Consider the following 27,135-nt stretch of genomic DNA (forward strand, 5'->3'; position numbering starts at 1 on the left):
AAGTGTAGTAGCCCTGGAACTGCCAGCCAGCCCCCAGCCCCAACATCCCTGAAGGCCACAGAGGAAAGCGTTCCTTTCATGGGCTGCAGGGTCAGTCTGAAGACTGCAAAAGCAGAGTTCTTACAAGATGCTGTAGGAATAGGCCTGAGAACACTTCCGGGCCCTAAAGAGGCCCGCCCTGAGTCTCCTTAGGAGAGGTCTGGATCCTGTCCCGAGGGTGGGGCAGGGGCAGGCTGGCCCCGAGCCCACTGGACACAGCCCCACTCCTCCACCTGCTGGTTTCAGGCACAAGCATGATGGTGGAGAACTCGGCGATCTGCCTGGCCCCGCGTCCCGGCGCCATCCTCCCCCCATCCCTGGCGATGCTGGTCCTCGTAGCCTACCTGGAGCTCTGATCGTGGCGCCCCTCCCTCTCTGCCACAGCCGGACACCCACCTCTGATGGACGCAGCCAGCTGGCCCTGGTCCCTTCCTGAGGCCAAGGTGGCCCCACACTGTGCCTGAGAATGGCTGGTTTTCAATACCTATTCTAAACAGTGCCCTTTTCGTAGGAGGTAGGATATTTTGTATTCTGCCACAGGATAGAACTCACGCAAGGATTTTTTTTCTTTAAGTCAAAAGATACCAGGAAGTAACTTCCATGATGATACTGAACCCTGGGTCCTCTGGGGCACCTAGATGGAAGCAACAGGCCCACAGGAAGAAGGGGGGTTGAAATGTGCATCTGCACATCCCGGGAGGTGACGCTCTGCCCCCTGACAGCAGAGTGTCTGGTCCAGTGGGAACACTGGACATGAACGCACTACAGCAGGACAAAGCATAGACATCAGCGTTCCTCAGCCTAAGGACAGGGCCAAACCCGGGACAAAGAACTCCCCTACTTCCTCGAGGGGCAGCACAGCTGGACCCTGACATTGTCCTCAAGGACTCCCTAGGGGCCCCTCCTACCTATGCTGGTGGCAGAAAACCGATGCCTCAAAGTCCAAGGCCAGGAGCCTGTGCTTTGGGGAACAAGATTCCGGACTGCCGGGGGTAAGAGCTAAAAGGGTTTGAGAAGCTGGGACACCTGGTGGAAAGGACCACCAGGCTTGTCCTGAAGGCACAGACCCAGTGCAGGTGACATTGCCCTCTTAGCCAACACTGCCAACTTGACCCTATCGCCCCCGAAAGGACAGAAGCCACGACAGGTGGCAGAGTGACTAAAGGGCTTATCTCGGGGGTCCCCCACCCCACCATCCTGCACGGTCCCTCCAGGATGTGGACAGGAGACAAGCCTTGGGTGCCCACCCATTTCCTCCAGCTCAGCCTGCAGGCTCTGGGCCACCGCTCTCCAGCACTAACTCGCTCAAGCCTGGGACAGTAAGGCAACATCAGTTCTGTGTGTCCTGGAGCCGGGAGTCTTCTGAGAAGGGCAAAGGATACATGTGGCCCCGGCTGCTCTCAGGGTTAACCTGGACCACCGGGCAGGACCTGTCCCCCAGGTTGCCTTCAACGGCTCTTTTGCATTTCCCCCAGAAGAAAAAGGCACCAATAAATTTAGGGGCATCCTATCATGTGCTCTGGGTACATAACCAGTCACGGGACATCAGAGCTGGAGGAGGCTTTCGAGCCCAACTCTTCCAACCCCTCACTTTACAGATGCGGAAGCAGAGGGGTTAGGGACTTTCTGAGGTCACACAGCCTGTCTGAACTTCCAATCCCAGGCTGTCTGTCTTGAAGAAGGGAGCAGTGCTGAATGGCTACCGCCTGGTTAAGAAGGTGTTGAGAAGGGCAGTGGGCTATGAAAATTCTGCTTCAAGAGGTTCAGGTGGGGAGATCGGCAGGGCTGGGTCCAAGCCCAAGGCATCGGCGGATGCTAGGAGATATGATCCTTTACCTTTGAGCCTGGGCCCTCCACATACAGTGCTGGCTTGAAGCCCCCTTGCCGCCCTTACCCTTGCTCCAAGAAGAGGTGCCCAACAAGGACAGGGATTCCACAAATCCAGGCAGCAGTGTGGCACAACCAGGAACCCCCCGAGCCCATGCTGTGACAGGTGGCCCTTCACAAGGGCCCTTTTAGGGGATAGGCCCGCCGAGGACCCCAGAGCCTGGCTTCTGTAGTTTACAATTAGAGCTCTATTTTGTTACGGGTTTTTAACTTTTAAGTCCTGCTCTCTTTTCCTGGGCAGGCTTATGTTGATGTTTACCCGCTACAATTTTTTTAAAACGTCAGCTCACACCACTTCTCCGGGCTACTGCTGTCCCCACCACTTTGCCCCCGGCCCAGGACCGCCTCCCTGGAGCCACTGGCCAAACCCTCCTCACCTGCTCCTGTCCATCCCTCCCACCCCCATGCAAGGTGCTGCGGCCTCAGCTAAGTGACCACATTCTTGAACACAGAGACCCCAAGCGGTCCAGCACCCTTTTGGGTCCCCTGTGGCTGTGTGCTGGCCTGTCCCCAGCTCTATCACAAGGGGAATGCTGAGGGCACAAAACCTGCTTCCGAGCTTTAGCTGAGGCTTTCCTCACTGCCTTGGGCTGCAGTGGGGGAAACAGGAGGACAGGTGTCTAGATGCTGGGGCCAGAGGGGTGAGCTGGTTTGGCACAAGATGTCACCGGTAAGGCTGGAGAGAGACTGCAGTCCCTAAGCTTGCTTGAGTCAAAAGGCACTTACGACCAAGAGTCTTAGTTCTAATGAGGCCCATTGGCAAAGGGGAGGAAAGCACACCCTCTGGAAAGCCTAGGACGGTTTTTAGCTAGGAAAACCCAGCCGGTAGGTGACCTGAGGACATGTGAGCTTATAAAATAGACTGTCGCCTGCGGAGGCAGCTCATACGGGAGCTTGCGTGCAGGCTGAGAGAGCCCCCGCCTTCCTGTCCAAGGGGCCTCTGATGTTCAATCTTCTCTGCTCGGATGGGCTGAGTCTCACTCCTGCTGTGGTCAGTACTCTATTTTGGATCTCTCCCCGCTCACACAGCGAGCCTCAGAGGAGGTGACAAGGGGAACAGCCACAAACCAGTGCTTTACCCCACAGCTTAGTGGCCAGTAAGTGCCTTGAGGACTAGGGACAGACAGCCTGCAGACACTGCGTCAGGGCTGAGGGAGACAGTCTCTCTGTGTCCTGCGTATATTTGGGCTCAGCTTACACGTCCCTCTGGCCCCGGTCTTGGCTACTCGGTCCTCATTTGCTCAGTCTCGATGTATACCTCGCCCTCAGGGGGACAGGAGCTCTCTCCAGATCGGGTCTCATGGTCCAGCCAGACCATCAAATGATACAGATGGGCCATGAGGAGGGGCTTTTTTTTTTTTTCCTTTTGATAAAAGAACAGATCTGAGATTAGACATCAGGAAGAGCTTCTGCAATGAGGCCCTAAGGTGAGTAAGAGGCTTCTTCCTTTTCTAGGGGCCTCTGAGGAATTCTGACAGCTGTTGGCCTAAGGTCTAGGTTAAGCGAAGTCTGGGAGTGTGAAGACATGCTGTTGAATGTCCCTCCAGGGCTGAGATTTAGATCAGTCCCCGATGAGTCTTGGAGCTCCTTTCTGGGGCAGCCCCTTCCATAAGGGTGGTGACAGTGGCAGCGCTCAAGGGGGAAGGCTCACCTCAGGCATTTTGGTGGAAGACCCTGCCTCTCAACAGCACAAGGGCCATCTGGTCTACCCTGGGCAAGAACCCAGCTGGCTGAGTAGGTTGTGCTCCCTTTAACTTCTCCCCGCTCAGAGGACTCCCTGTTCTCTTCCTGGCTCAGATATGTGACGGTCAGCTGGGCATCTCCAGGTCCGAGGGCTAGACTTCTCCTCAAACCTGGTTTTGAGGCTTAAGTGTGGTGCCCCATTTCCCCAGGTCAGACCTACCCTGGGCTTCATCCGGAGATGACCGAGGTTGCCAGAGAGGCTCCCGGAGTGGTGTGAGGGACTAGGTGGGCATGCTGAAGGCACTTCTAAAAGCTCCATGGAAAGAGGTGCCTGGTAGCTGTATATAGGGTCATAGACTTTAGGAAGGCTGGATAATAAAGGGAAGCCAGGGAGGAAAAAAATAGGTCAGATAACTTTGCCCCGAGGCCCAGGAAGCCGAGTGTCCTTAGCTGGGGTGCACCCTGCCTTGGTCCCTAGATTCCAGCTGACCCAGCCCCATCCAGGGCCCGCATAGCGTAGTCTCACGGCTGGGTGAGGGCCAGGGCTTCTTCGGACCACGGACTTGACCCTGTCTTTGTTGAAATGGAACCACGTCCACTGGCCTATTGTTTGTCTCTCTTGTACTTCTTGTAACGGTAGTTATATATTGACTCTGGTAGCAGGCAGTTCCTAAATAAAGATGATTTCTCAACCTGCTGAGGCAGCTGGCAACCTGCTGCGGGTGTCTTTATCAGGCTGAAGGACGCCTCCTGTCCTGTTCTCGAACCCCAGGCTTGTAGCTGGATGCCTTCCCCTCCACACAGTCAGCTCGAAGGAAGGAACAAGACACAGCCCTGCCTGCTTCGGGCAGTCCTGGGAGGGGGTAGTGGCCCAAGGGGCTTGAAGGCAGGCCTAAGCGGAGCGCAAGCAGGCACCTCGCCAGGCTGCGCTGGCTTTACCTGACACAGGGCAGCAAACACTGCTCCTGATGGTATTGCTTCGGGCTTCCCCCAATTGCTGACATTTGACAGTTCCAGACTCAACGGTACCAAAGAGAAATCTTCTCCGGGTAGGGTTACAGTGGCCCCCACCTAGCAAGCTTGCGTCTAGTCTCTGCTCTCAGCAGCCAAGAGAATCAGAATGCCTACTCATGTGGCAGCTGGAACATTCTCTCCTGCATTCAACACACTTGTCAAGCTTCCATTAGCTCTGAGACACACACAGTGACACACTTACACAGCTTTGCGTTCAAGTCTTTCCGTACCAAGCAGGAAGGGCTCCATGCTGACTGTGCCCCAGCGCCCTCCCCGGGTGAGAGCTATGCTCCTCTGCACTTCAAGATGGGCCCAGGATGCCGCCCCCAGGAAGGGCCAGTGCGGACAGCAGCACGATAGGCTAAACCCTACCACTTTGCATCCAAAGGGGCTGCTGGAAGCACTGGCCAGCCTAGAATCCAAATTTTAGTCTTGGCATGGCCTTGACCATCCCTCCAGAGGCAGATGACATGCACAGAATTCAGTTAACTGAATTGCATTCTGGTCTTTACTAACAAATCACAGGGTTTCTCCCCCCCACTTCCCTCTTCAACCCCTTACCATCCTCAGTCAAAATTCAAGAGCCCAGGGGCACCTGGCTAAATGGCCTGAGGGTCTCAGGATGTATTTCCTATGGAGGTAGGAAGGTCTTAGTCCTTCCTTAGACAGCCTTGGCTGCTCTAAGAAACCAATACACTTGACCTTTCCTGGAACACGCTTCAGGGCACTGCGAGAGCTAGAAGAATAGGAGCAGGAAGCAAGCCAAGGAACCTGATCAGGGGAAACCCACCAGGTAAAGAATCCAGTGTTTTGCCAGGAGTCCATTTGACACTGAGCACAGACAGCTCATCAGGGGAGTAGACAAGGGGCAATTTATTGTTACATACCCAGGTCAGATGCCATTACTATCGGCCTCGGCTCTGCCACACACGGGCCTATGCCCTCCTCCAAAGCAATGTGCTCAATGTCTTAAGAAATCGGAGGGAAAGGAGAGCTAGGCTGCTTATGGAAAATTTACACATACGCAGATTTGTAACTAAAGAGCAGAGAAGGTCAGGTCTCCTTGCAGCCACTGTGGATTATTTTTATTGAAGACGAAGAAAAGGTTTCCACTAGAAAAGTTATTAATATATCCTTCTACGTGATTATACTGCTCAGAAAAAGGGATGGAGGTGGAGCGGCCTCAACTTGTGAAAGACAGTCTTCTTCCCGGGGGCAAGGGAGAGGGCCTACAGTCAGGTTTCCCGGGTGCCACACGGACAGGGAGGACCTGGAAGAGATCCACCTGGGACTCGAAGAGGCCGAGCAGTGCCCATCGCACCGCCATGCAGTTGCCCCTGTCCCAGGCCCCACTCACTCTTTTGGTGGTGGAGGCCCCCGCTCCTGGCTGAGCCACAATCACACAGCCAGATAATCCTTTGAAAAGCTAGCTTGGTTTCCTAAACAGCCGGTTCAGGGTCCTGGGCAGCCAGGCCTTCAAGGCTGTTAAGGATTCGAGGCTGGCAGTGCTGTAGAGCACCCTCAGCCCAAAGCCCAGGCCAATGACCATCAGCACACCACCAGCCACTCCACTGGCAACTCCTATCCCCAAGGCTACAGCCACCTTCTTTTTCCACGGTGAACGATGAGGCTCAGAATGGTTGTCCAGATTCACTTCCAGGCCCATAGCAACTAACTTCTGATTCTCAGTAAGGGACTGACGGAAATTCAGGTTCACCAAGTCAGGCGGAAGGACGCGCAGCCCAAAATAGAGCCTCTTGACAGGTCTCAAGTTTTTTAACAGCTGCACATCACACCGGTACGTCCCAGAGTCATACTCCTGAACAGAGGGAAACCTCACAAAGTAGGAGCTGGCTCGGAAGGGTTTGAAGATCTCGTCATCAGTAGAGATGATCCCCCGAGCGAGTCTCCAGGTGAACCGGAAGGCCTCCTGCCCAATCTCCAGGATGTCTGAACTCAGACAGCTGAGCTCGAATCCCTTCCCTTTGGGAATGGTGAAGTGGAGCATGCCGCAGATCCAGCTGGTCAGACATTCCAAGCGCTGAGACGTACACTTTCTCCTCACACCGTCAGGGCCCACCTCGCAGACGGTCTCTTCCCTATAGCCAAGGCCACAGGTGACAGTACAGGCTGTGGCGTTGACAATGACCCTCCCCACGGCTTCTTGCAGCTTCTTAGGGATGGCCAGAGTTTTCGGTAATGTCACCACCAAAGGCAGACAGAAGGCAAACACCAGGCTCCCGAGGATGAGACCAGCAGCTGAGATGTTCATGTCTCAGCAGGCGTCTCCTAACCATCAGCCAGTACCCTGAGGGGTTCCAAGTGACCCCTCTATGATGCCATAGTGTAATTCTGTTGACATGAGATAGCCTTCAACATCACAAGACAGGACACACCTGCTGTCAGGGGACCGCTGCAACTCAGTAAACACAAGGCCAGTCCTTACGAAACAGGCGAGGCCACAAGGCGGACAAAAAAGTCACAATAGTGCTGCTTCACTTGCTCTTGCGGGTTAGTGGCCACTGCACCACGTTCCGTTCTTTCCTGCCCTTGTCATGAATTCAAATCCGCCCTCTTGGGGAAGACAAAGATGAGACTTCAGAAGCTGACATGAATTTCCAAACAACTTCAAACGCATTTGAGCTACATTCTTCCTTGGCCCCCTGCTCCTCCTGTCTGAGTTGTGGGATTCAAATTAAAGGACTTCAAAACCCCAGTTAAACCTGAGCAAGTAAGAAATCAAATACCAAGTCAAAAAAAATTATGTTGCAATAAGTTATTATTGATTTTAAAGGCTCCTTAACCTTCTGTAAAAAAGGATTAAAAACTCTGCATGGGAAGGCAACTGACTGATCCTGTCTCAATTTCTATTCCCTCCTTTGTAAATTAAATCCTCCTTGCTGACTTCAGGAAGGTCAGTTTGGGCATCAATGATAAACTGTACGTGAAAACACTTTGTAAAGTGTGAAACACTGATCATGTGTAAGGAATTTTATTTAAATAGAAATGAGAATTCATGGGGAAGCCCAGGTGGCTCAGTCAGTTAAGCTTCCAACTTCAGCTCAGGTCGTGATCTTGCAGTTTAGTTCAAGGCTTGCAGGAGGCTCTGTGCTGACAGCACAGTGGGACTCCTCTCCCCCATTCCATACATTCTTCCTTCCCAAGGGCACTGAAGGGGCTTTCTAGGGGACAGGACACCTAACCCTGCCCGCCTCTGGCCTACTCCCCTTACAGACCAGAAGAGCTCATCATTTGCATGGGTCAAGGTTGCTATGAAACAGCTACGATGTCAAAGACGGATTCTTAGTCACAGAACAGAAAAAATAAGTGGTAGACACTGCTAAAATTTGACAATTTGACAAAGACTACAATCAAAGATTTAAATAGAATTTATGAGTTTGAAAGCTATTTCAGTGCGGGTGAAAGCTATTTAGTCTAGATTTTTTTTTTTTTTTGAGAGAGCACAAGTGGGGGAGGGGCATAGAGCAAGAGTGAGAGCAAGAGAGAGGGAGACAGGATCTGAAGCAGGCTCCAGGCTCTGAGGTGTCAGCACAGAGCCCAGTGCAGGGCTAGAACTCATGAACTGTGAGATCACGACCTGAGCCAAAGTCGGCACTCAACCAACTGAGCCATTCATGTGCCCCTATTTAGTCCAGATTTTATAAAGAGAAATTCAGGGGTGCCTGGGTGGCTCAGTGGTCTAAGCGTCCAACTCTGACTCAGGCAGGTCAGTCGGGGTCTGTGCTGACAGCTCGGAGCCTGGAGCCTGCTTTGGATTCTGTGTCTCCCTCCCTCTCTGCCCCTCCTCTGCTCATGCTCTGTCTCAAAAATAAATAAAACATTCAAAAAAATCTTTTTTTTAAAAAGAGGAATTCAATGGTACTTAGGCTTTAAGAAAGATGCTTGGGAGGAAGGAATGCCCTCGTGTAGCATCCAGAATATCTCCTGGTGCTGTGGTCTCTATCAAGCACTTACACACACGTACAGAGTTAAAGAATCTGGAAAGAGATCACTCCTAGATGTTCTTTGTGATTTAACCCCTCTGCTTGACTTGTTTACTTATAATCTTGTCTAGAGGCCAAACTCCAGACTCCATGACCACCCCCTACCCCTGCGAGGTCTGCCTGTGTCTCCACACAGAGAGAGCTAACATTGGCAACAAAGTGGCGGATGAGTTTCAGGAGCAATCAGCGTCTGCAGACAAACATCTACACCTGTTCTTTAATAAACATCCGCTTTTATTTACAAAGCATTAAAGCTTCAGCAAGAAGTACCCAAGGCTAAGTCTCGTCTTGTACAAAACTATGGAACATTAAAAAACGAAATGGGTTGGGGGGAAGGAATGACAAAAGAGAAGAGAATATGCATGTATCGTACACACTGAGAAAATCAAACTGGACGGAAAGCTTTAGGAGCTGAAAGAAATTCCAGAAGCATAAATAATGACGAAGAGCTGCTGCCAGGGGCCCCGACAGGGCTGAAACTGGCTCGGCAGGTGGGCACAACATAAATGCCCCAGTGCTCAGGCACAGGACACCGGGCGACTTCACCCAGGAAGTAGGGCAGAGCCCTTCTGTGCCATACTGTTTGTGATGGTGCGCAGGACACAGAGAAATGGAATAGAAACCACATCCGCAAAACAAAAAACTCGTCGAAAGAGCCACTAGCCAATCTCAACCACTGGGGTCTGATGTGAAATACAAATGAAATTCACAACATAAGCATTTGAGGGGGAAGAAGTGGCAGCGTCTAAAAATACAGATATTTTGCAATCGACTCCGGGGGAAGCTCTTACTTTGACTACTCAACATTCTGGTTCTAAAAGATGGAGTGGGAGAAAGAGGCTCTTCCTGACATAAGACTACTGTGATTTCTCTCCTAAATTCCAAAAAGATAATCAGCCTGTGTGGCCGGCTACAGGAGAACCGCGCGGCTCCGGGAGCTCCCCAGGAGCACAGCGCGGAGACTCCCCGGCCGCCCAGGGTGAGCACCTCCCATCGGGCTGAGAGCTGTGCCCTCTCTCTCCACCTGGTCTCTGGACTCCGGGTCTTCGGAGAATTTCCAACACCTCATGTACGCATCCAATCCAAATTTGCTACTTTTTATACAAAGAACAGCAAAAGCAAAAAAGTAGAAAGTAAAAAATTGTCTTAAAAAGCGAGGCAACCTTTCACAGAAAGGAAGAGACTGAAAACAGGCGGTAGGGAGAAGGAGTGCGGGTACAGGGAGGGAGAAAGGGCTGATGGGAAGGACAGATCTCCACAAGCAATGATAAAAACAATTTTTTTTTCCTTGATCTTTGATTTGAACCGTGTTGCTGCTGCTGCTTTGATTTCGGACGGGTGGATTTTAGTCCCCTGTATCGATCCCCCACCCCAATAAAAATGAAAGCTTGGTGAGAGGCACCGTGACCTGCTTCCCTCTCCGTAAGCCAGCGCAGGTGGAGCAATGTGAACTACGGATGATTCTCTGCTGCTGATGGATGAAACGAGCTACCTTCAAAAACCATGATTAATGAGAACGAGCCACCACTGGAGGACACCATGCAATGCAAGGAAACAAAGAAAAGCCTTGACCCTGTTACAGCCCAGCTTCATGAGCAAAACAGGATCTTGTCAAGAAGAGGGGGTCTTTCTCATCTTTCTTCCCTTTCCAAACACCTGAAATCTTTCAAGCACTTTCTTTTCTGCCCCTCCTCTGTACACACTATGCAAATAGAGGAAATATCCGATGAGAGAGGGAGTTAAAAAAATGGAAGACAGAATATGCAACAGAAGTTTTCCTAAGACACCAGCAGCAAAACTTCAGATAAGAGGAAGTCACTCGAGGACATGCATGGAGGATGAAAGGCGAACAGGAGACGGGAAACGTCAGCTCAAAATGATCCTGGGTACGAGAGTTCGAGGAGCAACACGGGTCTCTGTCCAGCAACGGGAACTGAGCACGGAAGCCTGAATGAGTCAAAACCCCTGCTGGATGTCTTCACAGATCCTCATTCCTGAGAGCCTATTTGGACTTCTGCTTGAAAGAAAAGGGCCGTGTACTCTTCTTCCATTATTCGCTTCTTCATTCAAACACACGATTCACTCCTTCCACCTCCTGGGTCGGAGGCAGAGGCCTTTGTTTTAAATTAAAGTCAATCTCAAATGACTGACCACAGCGTCCAGAGGCCACATGATGGCACAGTGGGGAAGATTGGAGAACTTCGAGGGGTCTTCATAGCAGTTCTGAGATTGCTCCCCCTGCTAAAGAGATTAGACACAAAAAGATTTCTTTTAGCATCAAAAGAGCCCGGTAGCTTACAGGCACAGCGGTACTGACAGATGCTGGATGATGGAGGACACGCACACATGGGCTAAGAATTCCCCCTTTAAGTTAAAACCGACTCCAAACCACCTTTACCCTTTATTGAGGCAATAAAATATTCAAATCCCAACCCCCCACCCCAATACTCTCCTCCGCACTGCCCCAAAGGGGAATAAAGACAAAATGATCCAAGTTCTACACGTTTTCTAAGCTGCTAACCATTCTCTAACATGTCAACAAACGCTTTAGAGTCCAAAAAGTGCAATCAGTAGAGGAAAGGAAAGTCTAGGGTGCTGTACCTTTCAATCTTTCCTGTTAGACTAATTCGTCCCTAATTGGTTAACAATGTGCGACAGACCCTTCTCAAGCACCCCTGGTTCCCTGACGGCCTTTCTCATCAGCTTAGAACCCAATATGGTGAAATGTGAATGAAACCTACTGTCGGCATTTCTATACGCCAACAACTGCTCAATAAGTAAAATTCTAAATAGTAAAATCAAATGAACACTTCCCTGATTATTCCATAGAAGCTGTTCAACCTCTGAGGGACATCCTTAAATGGGCTGCTGTGAAATATTAACTAGGAAGTGTAAGAAGAGAACAAGGCGAAGAAAATCCTCCCAGATGTCATCTGGAATGGGGGGAGGGAGGGGAGGAACGTGCCACTTGAAGGTATAACATGGTTAAAAAATAATGTCCAAGTTATGAAAGAAAAGTACCCATTCATAAACTTTGCCTTTAACCTGATTTTTATTTAAAAAAATTTTTTTAATGTCTTTTATTTTTGAGAGAGAGACAAAGAGTGAGCAGGGGACAGACAGAGAGAGAGGGAGACACAGAATGTGAAGCAGGCTCCAGGCTCTGAGCTGTCAGCAGCGAACTGGACGCAGGGCTCAAACCCACAGACTGTGAGATCATGACCTGAGCCAAAGTTGGACGCTTAGCTGACTGAGCCACCTAGGCGCCCCAATTTTTAAAGTAAACATTCAAGCACGGATGAAAACCAGCAATAAAAATATATCCCCAATTGCCTCGGAAGAGATGAGAAATTAGGAGATAACAAATGATGCTACGTTGTTAAACATCAAATTTCAACTTTCTACGGTTCAGTAAGATAGAAAGTTCATCTGGCACCTGTTTTTCAGATCTCTCAACGTAAACCGTAAAAACCTCTTGAACTGACTTTTTAAAAAAACTCCTTGCAGTAGAAGGCCGACTCCACAGGGCTCAACCACACCTTCATCACCTTAAGGCTAGCTTCACGGATTGTTCCCATAGGTACCCTGACCAATCTGCTTTTAGCCATTTAAAAACGAACACAGCATTAACATTTTATGCCTTAATCACGACAGGAAAGGCTGGTTTAATCACAAATCAATAAGATTAATAATGGGCACTCAAGAGGATTCATGAGGTACATTACACTGATTATCTGAGGTCAGTTAACGTTTCTGTATCGTCATTTGTCTGGACCAAAATAAAACAAAAACAAAAAAACCAAAACACACACACACACAATGGCTTGCTGAGGTTTCAGGTAACAACCCCAAACCAAGCAGGCAATAATACTATGAGCAAGATAACACACACAGCAACAGCACCACAGGAGCTCAGCTCCAGGCTATTTAAAAATCTGCCCCAAGGATCGGTATTCTTCTGCTGGAACAGAAAAAAATCGCCAATAACAGAAAATTAACAGAATCTGAGCTCATGATGAACAGCTTGTTATTGGAACCCCCCGATGGCGGCCAAAGCCACGGCAGTCTAATAAACACTGGATATAAAAACACCGGATTTTAGCTTTCAAATGTTACCTTAGCCTGCTAATAAGATCATAAAACATAAGAAAGAATACCCAAGTAGCTACTAATTTTAGCAGGAGTTCGTTCATAAACCGGCCTTTAAAAGACTGACTGATCATTTAAAAAAAAAGAGAGATAAGTGGGACAGGGACGCCTGGGTCACTCAGTCAGTAAAGCGTCTGCCTCTTAGCTCAGGTCATGATCCCACAGTTCGGGAGACAGAGCCTCCCATCAGCTCTGCATGGACAGTGAGGAGCCTGCTTGGGATTCTCTCTCTCTCTCTCTCTCTCTCTCTGAAAATAAACACTAAAAGAGAGAGAGAGAGAAACACGTGGTGGGGAAAACACCTCACCCCTTCTTTCAAACAATCACTCAGGAGGTGGCTCAAAGGTCTGCGGCAGTGACGTGGCCACACACGGGGAAATCCGCGTGGTGCCCGGGTGCGCCCAGAAGCAGTGCCCATGCTCACTCTGGCCTTCGCCACCCCCAAGAGACCCAGGTGCATACCAACCTCTTCATGCCCCCCCATTCCAAGAGGACCTCTGTGTGTGCTGTGCCACACCTGAGTCACACTCGGCTACTGACGAGGTCTACGGCCGAGAGGCCCCAGTCCCCGGGCCATCTCGGCGCAGGCACACGGCAACAAAGGCCCTGGGGGTTCTGGACAATCTCAAGTTTCTGCTCTATGGGCTGTACTCGGAGTGAACCTAGTACGGTAATTCAGAGGAACCACATGGATGGTGATGCTGACCTGGCCTTTGCAAAAAGTGCAGAGCTCACTTGGGGCTACCACTGAGTAAGCTTCACCGACAGATCCTCATTCATCACGGAAAGCGTGGCTTCAGGGCTGTGGGTCCACTGAAGCTAGCTAACACCGACAAGCTGCTTGACAGGAAACACTCCGTGGTGGCCCCCAAGTTCAAGATGGCCAGATTACTGCTATACAGGTCTGCACGTCTTCCAAACGTCCCTCAAAACACACAATCTCTCGCTGCAACACGCAACAGGCTGTATCCACTTTATCAGGGCCGGTGAGGGCTCCGCAGAGAGCTTCGTCAGTAACTGGTCAACTGCAGATTTAACAAACAGCTGCCATTTATCCACCCGGAGCAGCAACACAGCTTGTCCCTATCATCCCTTCCACCAGTTTGGCTCCGCTGCCAAAGTAGGGCACTGGGGGAGAGGGGAGAGCCGCAAAGCTGGGCTCTGCAAATACAACCCTCACACTGAACTGGGTTTTGAAGGCGCTTCAGCCTCAGGCATTCTGGATCAGGTTCCATTTCTTAGCATCCACAATGACTGAAAACTGCTTTCTATGGAGTATCTCTGAGGCGTGGAAGAACACGAAACTCAAATGCCAGGGAGGTCTAACCTCAGAGTCCCACACAAAAGATACGACAGGCTGCCCTGAGGCTCCGAGGCCTGACGGAGTTGTCCCCATTCTCCCCCACACGTGAAGGCTCCGTAAAGACTCAAACCACCCTGCAGACCCAAACCACCCCACAGCTAGTCCGTGAATCCGGGGGTAGCCTTCTGGGGAAGTCTTGGGAGCAAACCACAATGGCCGCCTTTGAGGTCCTCTAAATCCTGCTCCCTGGCACTCTGGGTTCATCTGGCCACGGCGGTTCGGGGAGTTCCATTCAGGAAAAGGTCAAGGAATGGGGCCAGAGGAGAAAGGCGAAAACGGGAGGAAGGAAGTATAGTTTACACGGGGAAGTGCACGCTGCACAGTCCTGAGAGGTGGGTGCAGTGTTTGCGCCCTCTGAGCCATTGTGTGTGTGTTGTCAGAAAACATGATGATCTTCCTGGCTTGGATGTCTCCTCCAGTCCTTTAAAGGGTGAACTATTAGAATAGCCGCCTCTATTTAAGGCTGATCAACTCAAGCACCTAATAAAGACAATGCAAAAAGTAAGAGTCCAGTTTACAGCCCCCGGCTACTCTGAGATACAAGTTCCGGCCTTTAATGAGGTTAGTCCCTTCTTTAACCTGGTCAGCAGTGAGTAGGAATTAACTTCTAACAGGCTCTCGATAACGGTATGCATTCCTGCCAGGAGCTCTGAAACTCTGACTTCTAATACTGAAGTATGCAGTTCACACGCACTTCAAAATTTTGTTGCAAACTGTACTCAGTATTTTGAGGATGTGTGAGAACTTCAGGAAATATAAACGGCTGAGTAAACTTTCTGACATCTGATTTTGACACTCGTTTAGACATTTTTCAAGGGCAGCTGAGAAACACCACCACTACTATACTCTGAGCTGTAAAATCTAACAGTGGGGATCAGATCAACTACAATTAGAAGGTGAAATCGCTGAACTGTAGAGAAGAAAATGTGAGTTTTCAAAAACTTTCAAATGGTCTATTCGCTGTACACTTAGTATTAAAAAGCAAATGATTAATTACTGGCAGGGTTTGAAAAAGCTAGGAGACTATGTCCTAGAGTATTTCAATTAATTCAATATGTCTGGCCACATTTTACATCACCCTAAAGCATTTCAGCTCTTCTGGCCAGAGAAATCTATTTAAACATAAACCGTGTTTCTCTGTGGTGGCCACAGCTTGTATAAGTAGGTTATAGAAGGATTATCTTTATTCACATTAATCAATTACTGGCCTGCAATCTCTGTGGCAATGGCTATGTAATTCTTCCTGGCTATTTTAAAATACATATGGGGGGCGCCTGGGTGGCTCAGTCGGTTAAGCCTCCGACTTCGGCTCAGGTCAGATCTCACGTTCGTGGGTTCGAGCCCTGCGTCAGGCTCTGTGCTGACGGCTAGCTCAGAGCCTGGAGCCTGCTTCCAGTTCTCTGTCTCCTTCTCTCTCTGCCCCTCCCCGTCTCATGCTCTGTCTCTCTCTGTATCAAAAATAAATAAAACATTAAAAAAAAAAAACTATAAAAAAAATAAATAAAATAAAATACATATGGGGGGAAAATAAAAAAATAAAAAATAAAATACATATGGGGGCGCCTGGGTGGCTCAGTCAGTTAAGCGTCCAACTTCGGCTCAGGTCACGACCTCATGGTTCATGGGTTTGAGCCCCGCGTCAGGCTCTGTGCTGACAGCTAGCTCAGAGCCTGGAACCTGTCTTCGGATTCTCTGTCTCCCTCTCTCTCTGATCCTCCCTGCTCACGCTGTCTCTCTCTCTCTCTCTCAAAAATAAATAAACATTAAAAATAATAAAATAAAATAAAATGCATATGGAGTGCGCCTTCAGTGGCCTGAACATAGAGGTGACCCCCAATTCTCAGGGGAACAACACAGATACTGCTGGTGGGAAAACAATGCTGGTCCCAGTGCCACGCGTTGGCTGTGAAAACCTAACATCTAAACTTAGCACATGTGACGCAGAATATTCCAAATGAGTGAGTCTCTTCGGCTTCTCTACAGAGGAGAATCACCACGATGAACTGAATGAAGGTGTACCTCACACAAGGAAGCCTGTTTCACATTTCTAATAGGGTGTCACACCAGCACATCTGGGGTCACACTGAAGTTAAAATCTTAAAGCCAGAGGATGGGGCGCCTGGGTGGCTCAGGCTTGGTTAAGCGGCTGACTTCAGCTCAGGTCACGATCTCAAGGTTTGTGAGTTCGAGCCCCGTGTCGGACTCTGGGCTGACAGCTCGGAGCCTGGAGCCTGCTTTGGATTCTGTGTCTCCCACTCCCTCTGCCCCTCCCTTGCTCAAACTCTGTTTCTCAAAAAATGAGTAAACAAAAAAAAACTTTTTTTTTTAATTTTAAAGCCAGAGGAAAAAACTTGAATACAGCTCCTGATATTTTACCAGTCCTGCTTCTGAGTCTCCTGACCTAGCCACAGGGAATCTAGAGCACTGTGTGCACTAAGTCAGTGCTTATATATGAATGTTTTGCAAAACCCAGTAATGTTTCAATAGCAGTGGACTCTAATTTGATTACAACTTTCCAAACAAGAGACCATTTAGCCTGCATTCACAAGTATTTGATAGGAAACTAAGATTGTTCTCCGTCTCCCAATAAATTTACTCTCTCCATCAAAGTGAGAAAACTCCGTTAAGTTTCACGGGCTTAGGTGTTAAGAAGCTACACAGACATACGGTTGCTGTCTTTTTCGGTAACCTCGTCCTATTTGGAGAAACAGCTCACCATCTTTCTTAACATGAAGGGACTACTGACAGCGTTCTCGCTGCTTCTAGACCATGGAGAGAGCAAGGACCACTGCCTCTGGGGTTTGAACAGCTTAAAGAAAGATAAAATGCTCCACAAACAGCCAGGGCTGTATAAAGCAAGCTTCTATTTCTGGTTATCTGTCTGGCTCTTTCATTTCAGGCAAAACAAAACAAAACAAAACAAAACAAAACAGAAACCTAGAAGCAAACGCAGGCAAAGAAATGAATTAAGCCAGGGGTTCTTACCCTGTCAGGGTTCACAGATTCCTACTGGAATCCGATGAAAGCTATGGGCCTCTTTCCCACAAAAACATTCACACAGTGATTTGCATACAATATCAGGGGAATATAGAGCCCCTGAAACCTATTTATGGACCCAGGGTTAAGAGCTGCTGAATTAAGCCACATCTGGTTTAGCCTGCCCTTGGCAGCAGCCTGCCGCTGGGAAAGGAGGGAAGGAGGGAAAGAACGCTCCAGGTACACGGAGTCAGGGGCTGTACAAAGCAAGGCCACGAAGCAAGCCAGACAGCGCTCCCAGTGTGTCCTTACCTGTCAACGGCTGGCTGAGCTCCGCCTGCACTTTACCCTTCGCTGATCCTTCCAGAGGTAAACCTCTGTCCCCTTTGTAGAGTTTCGGTTTAAATGGAGAATCTTTCTCTTTACCTTTTGATCCTTTAGGCCGGCCTGCTTGCTTCTTCTTGGATTTGCCATCGCCCTTCACACCCAGTAGCGGATGGACTTCTGTAAAAGGACAGAGAGGCACGGAAAGGGATCCACACGCCCCTGGTCCCGGCACCCCAACCAGGCAAGCGCCACACGCCATTACCACCCCGGGACACAGAGCATTGCTCTAGTGTCCTGGACGCGTTAATACAGGGAGAAAAGTTTGCTCTTCCTGATTCTAACACGACAGAAGAGTGGCCGCTAAATGGGAAACGGCTGCTTGGCCAAAGGGCACCAATGGCCTGTACGGTTCATGCCACAGCAGCTCTAAACCATCGAGACAGCCAAAGACACGCTGACGACACATCGCGCTGCGCCGGACCAGGGACGCGCACACGCACACTGGCACGTGAGAGCAGAGGGGGAATGGGGCTTTGGAACCCGATGGACCAGGGCAATGAGCCTGACTCCACCATTGCCCGAGACCTGGGGCAAGTCCCTGGATCTCTCGAGGCCTCAATTTCCTCCTTTGGAAAGCAGAGGCAGCAAAACAACTTGCAGAGGTGATGCGAAACTCAGCAGTGATCAGCACACACACACTGACTGGAGCAAGCAGGCCCCGCCCCCAAGGGAGACGCCGGGCTGCACGAGTCACTCATGGGTGCTCAGCCAGAAGAGACCGTAAGGTGTTCAGTAGGAAATAGACACATGCACCGCCACGCCTATCCCCCGTCCCGTCCAGTCCCGAGGGGCGATGATAAAGACTCCCAGAGTCCAACTGCAAAGGTCGGCAGGAAGAGGGCAAAGACTCTCCAGGCCTGACTAGTGCTGCCACTAGTACCTAGTACCACCACTCCGCAGGGAAAAGAAGAATGGTGTAACGAAGCACTCTGAGCCAGACTTCAGAAGACCTAAAGCGGTCACTTAGGCAAGTACTAGAAAGCACAATTCCTCTGATTTAAAAGAGAAGTGAAAGCAGATGAAATCACTACAACGCTGGAAGGCATAATTAAAAAAAAAAGACTCATGGGAAATTTCCTTCAAGGCAAAATCACTCAGACAGGAAAGGACCAGACTGTGCCAGAGAGTAACAGCGATGTCTGTGGGGCATCACAGTGAAGACGCAGCTCTTACCATCATTGGGCACTCCCTGAAGTTCTATATTGGTCGTTTTGGGCTTCTTCTTAGGTGGCTGGGACCCGTCTGCCGAAGACTGCCTCTTCTTCTCTGAACTAGCCCCTTCGTCCATCAGGGAGGTTTGCACCGCATCCGGTGGGGGCCCGTAAGGATTTTCTTCTGGATCTTCTACCTCAGGGGCAATGGGTAAATATAATAGAGCCTTTGAATCTTCCAGCTCTTCATCACTATTTGGAACAGGATCAGCCAAGGGATTGGAAAAAAGAGGAGACAGTTGCTTAAACCATGAACCCTTCCTCCAGGGCAGAATCACCTACATTACCCATAAGCAACAGGTATGGATCTAGAACTTTAAGAGGGGCGCCTCGGTGGCTCAATCGGTTGAGCGTCCGGCTTCGGCTCAGGTCATGATCTTACGGTTCGTGGGTTCGAGCCCCATATCAGGCTCTATGTTGACAGCTCAGAGCCTGGAACCTGCTTTGGATTCTGTGTCTCCCTCTCTCTCTAACCCTCCCCTGCTCACACTGTCTCTGTCTCTCAAAAATAAATAAAACATATTAAAAAAAATTTTTAAATAAAAAAAAAGAAAGAAAGCCAAGGCATGGGGCATCTGGGTGGCTCAGTCGGTTAAGCATTTGACTTCGGCTCAGGTCATGATCTCACGGTTCATGGGCTCGAGCCCCGCGTCGGTCTCTGTACTGATGGCTAGCTCAGAGCTTGGAGCCTGTCTTCGGATTCTGAGTCTCCCTCTCTCTCTGACCCTCCCCTGCTCACGCTGTCTCTCTCTCTCTCTCTCAAAAATAAATAAAGACATTTAAAAAATTTTTTAAGTAAAAAAATAAATAAAGCCAAGGTGAGTTAAGGGAAATCAGACTATACGAATAATAAAATCAGTAGTAAAAATAAATAGCGTAAATGAATTATCTCAGCTTTTCTGCAGATTCCCTATCAGGAGAACAGGGACAGGATTTCTTGGACACCAAAGGCATTATCATTCTGAACTACTGAACGAAGGCTGAAAGAACAGCCGGGGCAGGAGGAGGGGCGGCACCAAGGCCTCACGTGCAGAGGGGGCTCACCTGCTACAGAAGGCGGCAATAGGGTCCACACTGGTGACGTCCACTTCCTCATCCTCTGCAGCATCAGCCCCTGCAGGAGAGAAACACAGTGGAGGTGCGGGAAGAAGTATAAAATGGCTTTGTACTTGCAGCCTGATGATTTCCATAAACTAAAATTCCAGAGAAACCAAGAAGGTAAACCAAACGGTTCGCGATACTTAAATCATTCAACAAACATGTGCTGAATCTGCACCCCTTGCGGAGCACTGCTAGGTGCCACATTGTAAGTCCTCGTTTCACCATCTGCAATTAATCAGGAAACACACAGGGAGATGGTAGGGGTGCTGTGGGACCCTAGCAAAAGTGAAAAATGCCTGTGGAAGCCCGCCGCCAGTGCCTACCGCTCACAGACTCCCAAAACAGTCAAAACTAGGTACAGTTATAAAGAAACAGAGACTGCAGTCTTGAGAAATCTTACCCGTCTGCTCAGGCTCACTCTTATCTTCATCTTCAATATCAAACTCCGATTCCCTTTCCTCATATTCTACATTTTCATCCAACTCCTTGAAGTCTGGGGCAAATGCACTCCAATTTTCCTATGCCACAAACAAAATACGCTACTTAACCACATGAGAAATCAACAGGCTACAAGCCAGACATTACTGATCTACATGAGAGATCAGAGGGCGCAAGAGAGGCAGGACTCGGAGACCAAATCTAGCAGGTAATAAAAATCGGGTCCCTGGAAGGGTTTATCATCTTAAGGTATTTCTAAGTTATTAACTATAGTTCTCCCATAAGAACTGTCGTCATTAATCTTAAGATGGAATGATCAGGTAAAACACTACATTTTCTTAGGAGTATGCAAGTTACAAATTAAAGGTGTTCAAAATAAAACCAAAAGAGTAGAACAGAAACCAGCCGAGCTGAAAAGAAGAAAAGCAAAAGAGAACTCTCTCTCAGGGGAGAAACAGGAGAATGGAGCAGAGAACACACCAGCCTTTCTCCCTGAAAACAGAGCTAGGAAGTCCACTTTGGGCTAAGACCCTCACGTCAAAATAAAGCAAAACAGAATCTATGTAGTTAAGTTGCAAGAATCAAGTGCAGAAGAAACTTGAACCGGTCATTTTTAGCTGACTAACTCGAGGGTTCTCTGATGTACAGAAAGGGAGTCTAGCTTCAAAGCAATTAAACCAGGAAAAGACTTACTACTTGATTTTGTGCCCAGATAGATACCACGCCACTTGAAATGGATGCTATGATGGGTCGAACAGGATGCCACTAAATTTCAGGAAGGAAAGAAAAATCGGCTCTAAGAACGGATCCGAGATGCTCTGTTGCACGTCAGTGACGACAGCAACCTCTCCTACTCACAGCGACATCCAGGAGGAGCTCGCCCCTCGTGCCGTGAAGGATCTTCACCAGGTTCCCGATGCTCTTCTCCCAGATGTACAGGGCGTGCTGCCGGGCTGAGCCGGCCACGATGTATTCTCCGTCCCCGGAGAAACAACATTTCTTCCACGGGGTCCTAAGGACGAAGAAAGCACCCAAGGAGAACCAGAGGCTGAGCCCAGGTCATGAACTGTCCCCTATTCTTCTGGGCGGGGAAACCTACCTATTTACCAAGTCCTGTAATTTCTGCATAGGTTCAGGCTCTCCGTCTCTTCCACACGTTAAGATTTCTCTGCCATCATACACTCGGATTATCCGATCTGCTGTGTTAATTAGAAAGCAACTAGAGAAAGGATAAAAATATCAGGAGGTCAGAAATCCGTTTCTGTTAACATTTTCCATTACTACCTACTACTCAGAACAGTCCCGTAAGACAACTAATGAACGAAGAGACTCAGTGACCGGCCAGAATGCTTTAGAGATTTACTTATCACCTTATCACCTTCCAAACCAAAATATAATTTGAAGTGAAAATGTCGTATACTTTGCATGTATCCCTGAAGCCTAGATGCACAAACTCATCTTCGGTATTTGACTGAAATCTAAGACCTCTGAACTGAAACCAGCTTGCTGAATTCACCAACTTGTAGTGAGATGTATATAAATACTTCATTTTTCTGGTCTGTCTGGTACATAAGGTATTCTTCCTGATGAGTTAATAAACAAAATACATCACTTTGAAGACGTTCCAATTTTTACTGTAATGACACTGGAAACCTAACACAGAAGTTATTTCACCACCTTTTTACAGATTCCACCAACCTTTTCTTAATTCAAGAGAGTATAAACTGAACTTGAACGTCCTCAAAGTACACATGGGTGGTCCTACCCAAACTTAGCGGACTGTTACCTCTCTTCCTGACACGGACAACCTAAGTCTTTTCGTTTCTGTGACATACCTACTTCTAGCTGGGTAACCAAATGCACCAGAAAAACACCTGACACGAAAAGGGTAAAGAGACTTTATGTAAATAGAGTGTATGTTCAATTATGATGCGAATTCTGTGACAGCGATGTTGATTATAAAAATAGCTGATTCTCCCCAGTGCTTACCATGCGCCAGACACTGGAGTTCTAAGCACACAGCACCCCGACTCTCTTTGCTTGAAAGGACTGCCTGACAACCTCCACAGAAAGAAGACCTGACTGCTGGGTCAACATGGTACATGTTATGAACTTAAGAGCCAGATACTGATGGTTCCTGATTGTTTTTTTTAAGTAAACTTTCTTAAAAATTTAAGTATAATATACACAAAAACTGTGACTCTCAATGTAGTTTTGCATTCTACTCACTTTTAAAACTGTCCCTAAAAAGACAAGATCTCACCTCCCCTTCCGGGCAAACTCTATGGACTTAATAGCTGTAGTGTTGCTGGTTCCGGTTGTGACTCTGAAGGAAGCAACCAGATCCTGAGAATCGGTTTTTAGGACCAAAATCTAAAGTTCAAAGGGAAAAAAGAAAAGTTAAGTATTCTGATCACTTCGAGTAAGGAGATCTGGCTTCCATTTCTGAAGCCGGGTAAAAATATATAAACATCTCTGTTCTCATGTATTCGACCTGATTAACTGGTACTGCCTTTTAACTCTTCAAATAAAGGACTGTGTCTTAACCTTTTCTTAAAATAGAGCGTTCAGTGTTATTCACAGTAGTCAAAAGGTGGAAGCAACCGAAATATCCATCCACACGAGTGGAGACCCACGAGGTGACGCCTCTGTGCACCAGAATCGGATGCAGGAAGGAGGGAAATGCCGGCCTGCACTGTGCATGAAGGGATCTTCAGGACAGCAGGCTCCGTGGTAGAAGCCAGGCCCAAAAAGACAAATATTGTATGGGTCCACTCACAGGAGGTACCTAGAGTAGCCAAATCTAGAGAGACAAAGTAGGGTGACGGCTGCCACGGGCTGGAGAAGGAGCAAGAAACAGAAGTTCTTGCTAAAGAAGTGGATACTCTGGTTTCTCTTCAGATCGTATAAATCTTTCGCCTTTTACTAAAGAAGTGGAGTTTCAGTTCTGCGGGATGAAAAAGGGTCTGGAGACACGTGGTGGTGATGGGTACCCAGTAATGTGAATGTACCTGCTATCACTGAACTTAAAGATGGTTAAGTTTCACGTTGTATATTATGCGTAGTTTACTATTTCTAAAAATGGCCACCTTCTAAAATAGCCATGGAATTATACAAGTCCTATATGCCTCTCCCTCCTTCCCTCCCTGTCTGTCTGTCTGTCTGTCTGTCTCTCTCTCTCTCTCTCTCTCACACACACACACACACACACCAACTTGCCTAGGGGCTCCCGAGTGACTCAGTCAGTTAAGCGTCTGATTCTTGACTTCAGCGCAGGTCATGATCTCATGGTTCATGAGTTTGAGCCCCGCAACAGGTTCTGTGCTGACAGTGTGAAGCCTGCTGGAGATTCTCTCTTCCTCTCTCTACCCCTCACACTCTCTCTCTCAAAAATAAACAAACATCAAAAAAACCCACCAAGGGGCGCCTGGGTAGCTCAGTCGGTTAAGCATCCGATTTCGTTCGGCTTGGGTCATGATCTCATGGTTCGTGGGTTCCAGACCCCCGTCGGGCTCTGTGCTTACAGCTCAGAGCCTGGAGCCTGCTTCAGATTCCGTGTCTCCCTCTCTGTGTCTGCCCCTCCCCTGATCACACTGTCTCTGTCTCTCAAAAATAAATAAATGTTAAAAAAAAATTTTTTAATCAAATTGTCTAATGGAACTACAAACTCTAAGCTTAAAAGGTATCTTAAAGCCCAGCCAAACCTGACTTCTACTGCACTACACGCTAGGTTACGCTGGCCTAAATTATACAATATTTACGGATCGAGGCATTAAGACATTTTCATCAGACATATTCCATTGTATAGTCTGACCTTCAACTTTAAAAACTGAGTAACAGCCCTTCATTACTAGTGTCCAGCAAAAGGTCCTTCCACCCCCTCCTGAGGCCGAATTAATCTCTGACCGCTCTAAATCAGAAGAACAGAAATTATTGTGAAGGCATGAGAGGGAAATAGGCTACATTTGCTACAGGCAGGAGACAGGCTCAGTCCAGGGATAAAAGAAATGTCAAAGGAAGCAAACCAAGGAAACATAAACTAAGCCAAAGCACAGGATGACTGATGCTTACTTCCCCAACTCCCAGGCTTACCTTTCCTTTTGCATTTCCTGTATAGATATATTCCCCTCGCCTATCAAAAGATGCAACCACGTTCAAATCGGAGTCATCGTCTACCGGCAGAACAACATGCTTGGAATCTGAAAGGGTCAACATGACAGGAGCAGATTTCATGGGACACACGAGAACCTTGTTCCTGTTTAAAAATATGAACAGTACATTGGCTGTTGCTTCGGTACCAGAGGCTGATTCTCTTGCCCTTTTCCCTGGTGCCAGTCACTACCGCCATCAATTCTCCCAGCCCAAGCAAATTTAAACAGCGAAAAAGCCAAACATCTAAATATCTAATAACAGGGGCGCCTGGGTGGCTCAGTCAGTTAAGCGACCACCTTTGGCTCAGGTCAAAATCTTGTGGGTCATAAGTTTGAGCCCCACGTCCCATGTCCAGCTCTGTGCTGACAGTCAGAGCCTGGATCCTGCTTCCAATCCTGTGTCTCACTCTCTTTCTGCCCCTCCCCCACTCATACTCTGTCTGTCTCAGTCTCAAATATAAATAAACATTTAAAAAAATTTTAATAAATAGATGTCTAATAACAGGGAAACAATGTAATAACAGAATGTAATTATTAAAATTAAATATGAAGTAGCAGCAAACTTGCAGAAATATGTATGCAACAAAGTGAAAAGGCAAAAAACTAAAACTATATAAAAATACATACTTATGTACAGCTCATATGCATAAAAGTGCTTTGTGAGCTATAAAGCATGACGTAACAAGCTTTATACTTAGAAGAGAACTTGAGTAATAGAGAACCAAGAGAAATGGTTATAAACAGTTATGTCTGGGTAATGGACCGGTGAGTAACTCTTTTTCTTAAATGGAGTTGAGATACTAAACTATTTCTGTCTAAGGAAATTCAAATAATTGGTGGGGGTGGGAGGGTGAAGGGGAGGCGTGGAAAGCTCCAGGTCAAGGACCAGTTATGGTACTTATTCCTACCTCTGCCCACTTCCAGAGTCTTAATACTGGCCAGTTTTTAATTATAACATAACACTCACTCTCCTTAAAATCTATTCAGGAGAGCCAACCCGGATAGAAACATTATTTTGTGTAGACCGTTTGAAGAGATGTGTGCTTTTGCCTCCAAAACCTTAAACTGAAATCGTCATGAGCCCGGAGCTAAGTCCACACAGAACCAGACCCTGCCCCCGGAGAGAACAGCGCAGATTAACATACTGATCTCGTGGATGGTACTGGACTTTTAAGATGGGCGAAGGGAACCGAAACCTCTGGTCACAGTCGCCTGAAAGGACATCCCACTGTGACACTATGTTATCAGTGGAAGCACTCACGAGCTTATGACCATCTCGACTCCAGCTGCAAGAAAAAAAAAAGAAGGTAATTTAGCACATACTCCAAGTTAAAGTACATTATACAGCTCTCATGGATAAAAATGTGGAGTCACACATACTCCCTTGGTTGCAGGCATCAACATTTCCTTTTTTTACACACACACAAACCCACAACAAGCTCCCACCACTAAGCAATAAATAAGAAGGTCATCATGACATTTCTGTATGTAGTAACCAAAGCGCTTAAATAGTTCAAAATAATGCTACAAGTGGCTCCAGGAAGTGAAAGACTTGAATATTTTAGAAGAGTCTACAATCTGCTAGCCCTTACATGTTGACGTAACAAGTACCTTTTTCCCCCATGGAGGCGGGGAGGGAGTAGCTCAGCTTTCTGAGGTTGTCCCAGAAATAGTACCACTGTGGTGTAAACAAAACACTAAAAATAAGTATCTGTTATTTAAAATAACTAGGAAAGGAATGAATTCCTCCTGCTAAGTATAGCTAAACACCCTGGACACTACAAACACAAAAAGGCTCTGAAAGACAGAGAAAAACACACTCGCTAGAGACTACAAGATATGAGGAGTGACACAATAGAAAGTTCCTTGGATTTTCTTTTTGCCTTCTATATCCCTGACCAAGTGCTGGATGAGCCAACGCCCAGTAACACCCACGGAATCACACAACACAGCCTCAAGAAGAGCATGCTTTCACGAGCCAGAAAACCAGGAAAGGACAGCCCAGAGAGACAGAAAGCACTTAGGCAATAATTACTCCCGCAACCACCATGGGAAAAACTGCAGCCCCGCCCCCACCCCCTTCAACAAGGTCCTACTAGACTCTAGACCTCCTGGGTATAGCAAGGCACCCTGGTGTCAGACAAAGCTCTGGGCCGCCAGGTCTCCGCATGCACCGGCCTGTGGTGAGGATTCCCACTGAACAGAGCAGGAAGGTCTCGGCCTAGGAGGCCAGCGGGGAGCCTGAACCCCCCAGCCCACCTGGCGTGATGAGAAGCCTGAACTTCCAGGTCATCTGGCCGTTAACAAGATGGCACCCTCCCTTCTCTGCTGGTGCAGTGTCAGAGGAGGCCAGCTAAAACACAAGACTTAAATAACCTCTACAGTCTCACAACACAATTCCCAAATTGTCCCAAGTTTCAACTGAAAATCAGTATCGGCCCAAGAACAAAAACAGCTCGACATGAATGACACAAGACAATCAACGGATGCTAACACAGACGTTAGAATTATCTGACAAGGATTTTAATGGTCATCATAAATATGCTTTAATGAGCAATTATGAAAACGTCTGAAATAAATGAAAAGAAATAAAAGATGTAGAGAAGACCTCAAATAGGAATTTTATTTTTTATATCAAAAAAATTATTTTATGTTTATTTTTGAAAGAAAGAGCGCGGCGCGTGCACACACATGCACAGGTAGGGGAGGCGCAGAGAAAGGACAGAGGATAC

General features: G+C 48.0%; 3 protein-coding genes across 6 annotated transcripts in view; 1 reads left to right on the top strand and 2 right to left on the bottom strand.

The window, feature by feature from the left end:
• CNTN2 (contactin 2) overlaps positions 1-4,325 on the top strand; it is a 32,852-nt gene extending 28,527 nt beyond the window's left edge. For both annotated transcript variants that reach the window (XM_029935573.1, XM_029935572.1), the window contains one exon: positions 286-4,325. In XM_029935573.1, coding sequence (XP_029791433.1) covers positions 286-395 — 110 coding nt within the window. In that variant the 3' untranslated portion in view covers positions 396-4,325. The remainder of the gene's footprint in view (positions 1-285) is intronic.
• Positions 4,326-5,681: 1,356 nt separating this feature from the next.
• On the bottom strand, positions 5,682-8,131 carry TMEM81 (transmembrane protein 81). The gene has a single exon (XM_029933164.1). The coding sequence runs from the start codon at positions 6,893-6,895 to the stop codon at positions 6,050-6,052; it is 846 nt and encodes a 281-aa protein (XP_029789024.1). The 5' UTR covers positions 6,896-8,131; the 3' UTR covers positions 5,682-6,049.
• Positions 8,132-8,825: 694 nt separating this feature from the next.
• The window catches only part of RBBP5 (RB binding protein 5, histone lysine methyltransferase complex subunit), a 38,665-nt gene continuing 20,355 nt past the window's right edge, over positions 8,826-27,135 (bottom strand). For 2 of the 3 annotated variants that reach the window (XM_029935575.1, XM_029935574.1), the window contains 11 exons: positions 25,549-25,689; positions 24,345-24,507; positions 22,516-22,625; positions 21,352-21,471; positions 21,111-21,264; positions 20,946-21,017; positions 20,215-20,332; positions 19,758-19,827; positions 18,676-18,905; positions 17,428-17,619; positions 8,826-10,868 (listed from right to left, as the gene is read on the bottom strand). In XM_029935575.1, the coding sequence (XP_029791435.1) occupies positions 10,840-10,868; positions 17,428-17,619; positions 18,676-18,905; positions 19,758-19,827; positions 20,215-20,332; positions 20,946-21,017; positions 21,111-21,264; positions 21,352-21,471; positions 22,516-22,625; positions 24,345-24,507; positions 25,549-25,689 (1,399 nt within the window). In that variant the 3' untranslated portion in view covers positions 8,826-10,839. The remainder of the gene's footprint in view (positions 10,869-17,427; positions 17,620-18,675; positions 18,906-19,757; positions 19,828-20,214; positions 20,333-20,945; positions 21,018-21,110; positions 21,265-21,351; positions 21,472-22,515; positions 22,626-24,344; positions 24,508-25,548; positions 25,690-27,135) is intronic. The other variant, XM_029935576.1, reaches the window with a different exon arrangement.

Source organism: Suricata suricatta, chromosome 3 (assembly GCF_006229205.1).
Source record: "Suricata suricatta isolate VVHF042 chromosome 3, meerkat_22Aug2017_6uvM2_HiC, whole genome shotgun sequence".
NCBI classification, from domain to species: Eukaryota; Metazoa; Chordata; class Mammalia; order Carnivora; family Herpestidae; genus Suricata; species Suricata suricatta.

Excerpts from the sequence above, each read along its gene's own strand:
- TMEM81 (XM_029933164.1), bottom strand. The coding sequence starts at position 6,895 with ATGAACATCTCAGCTGCTGGTCTCATCCTCGGGAGCCTGGTGTTTGCC.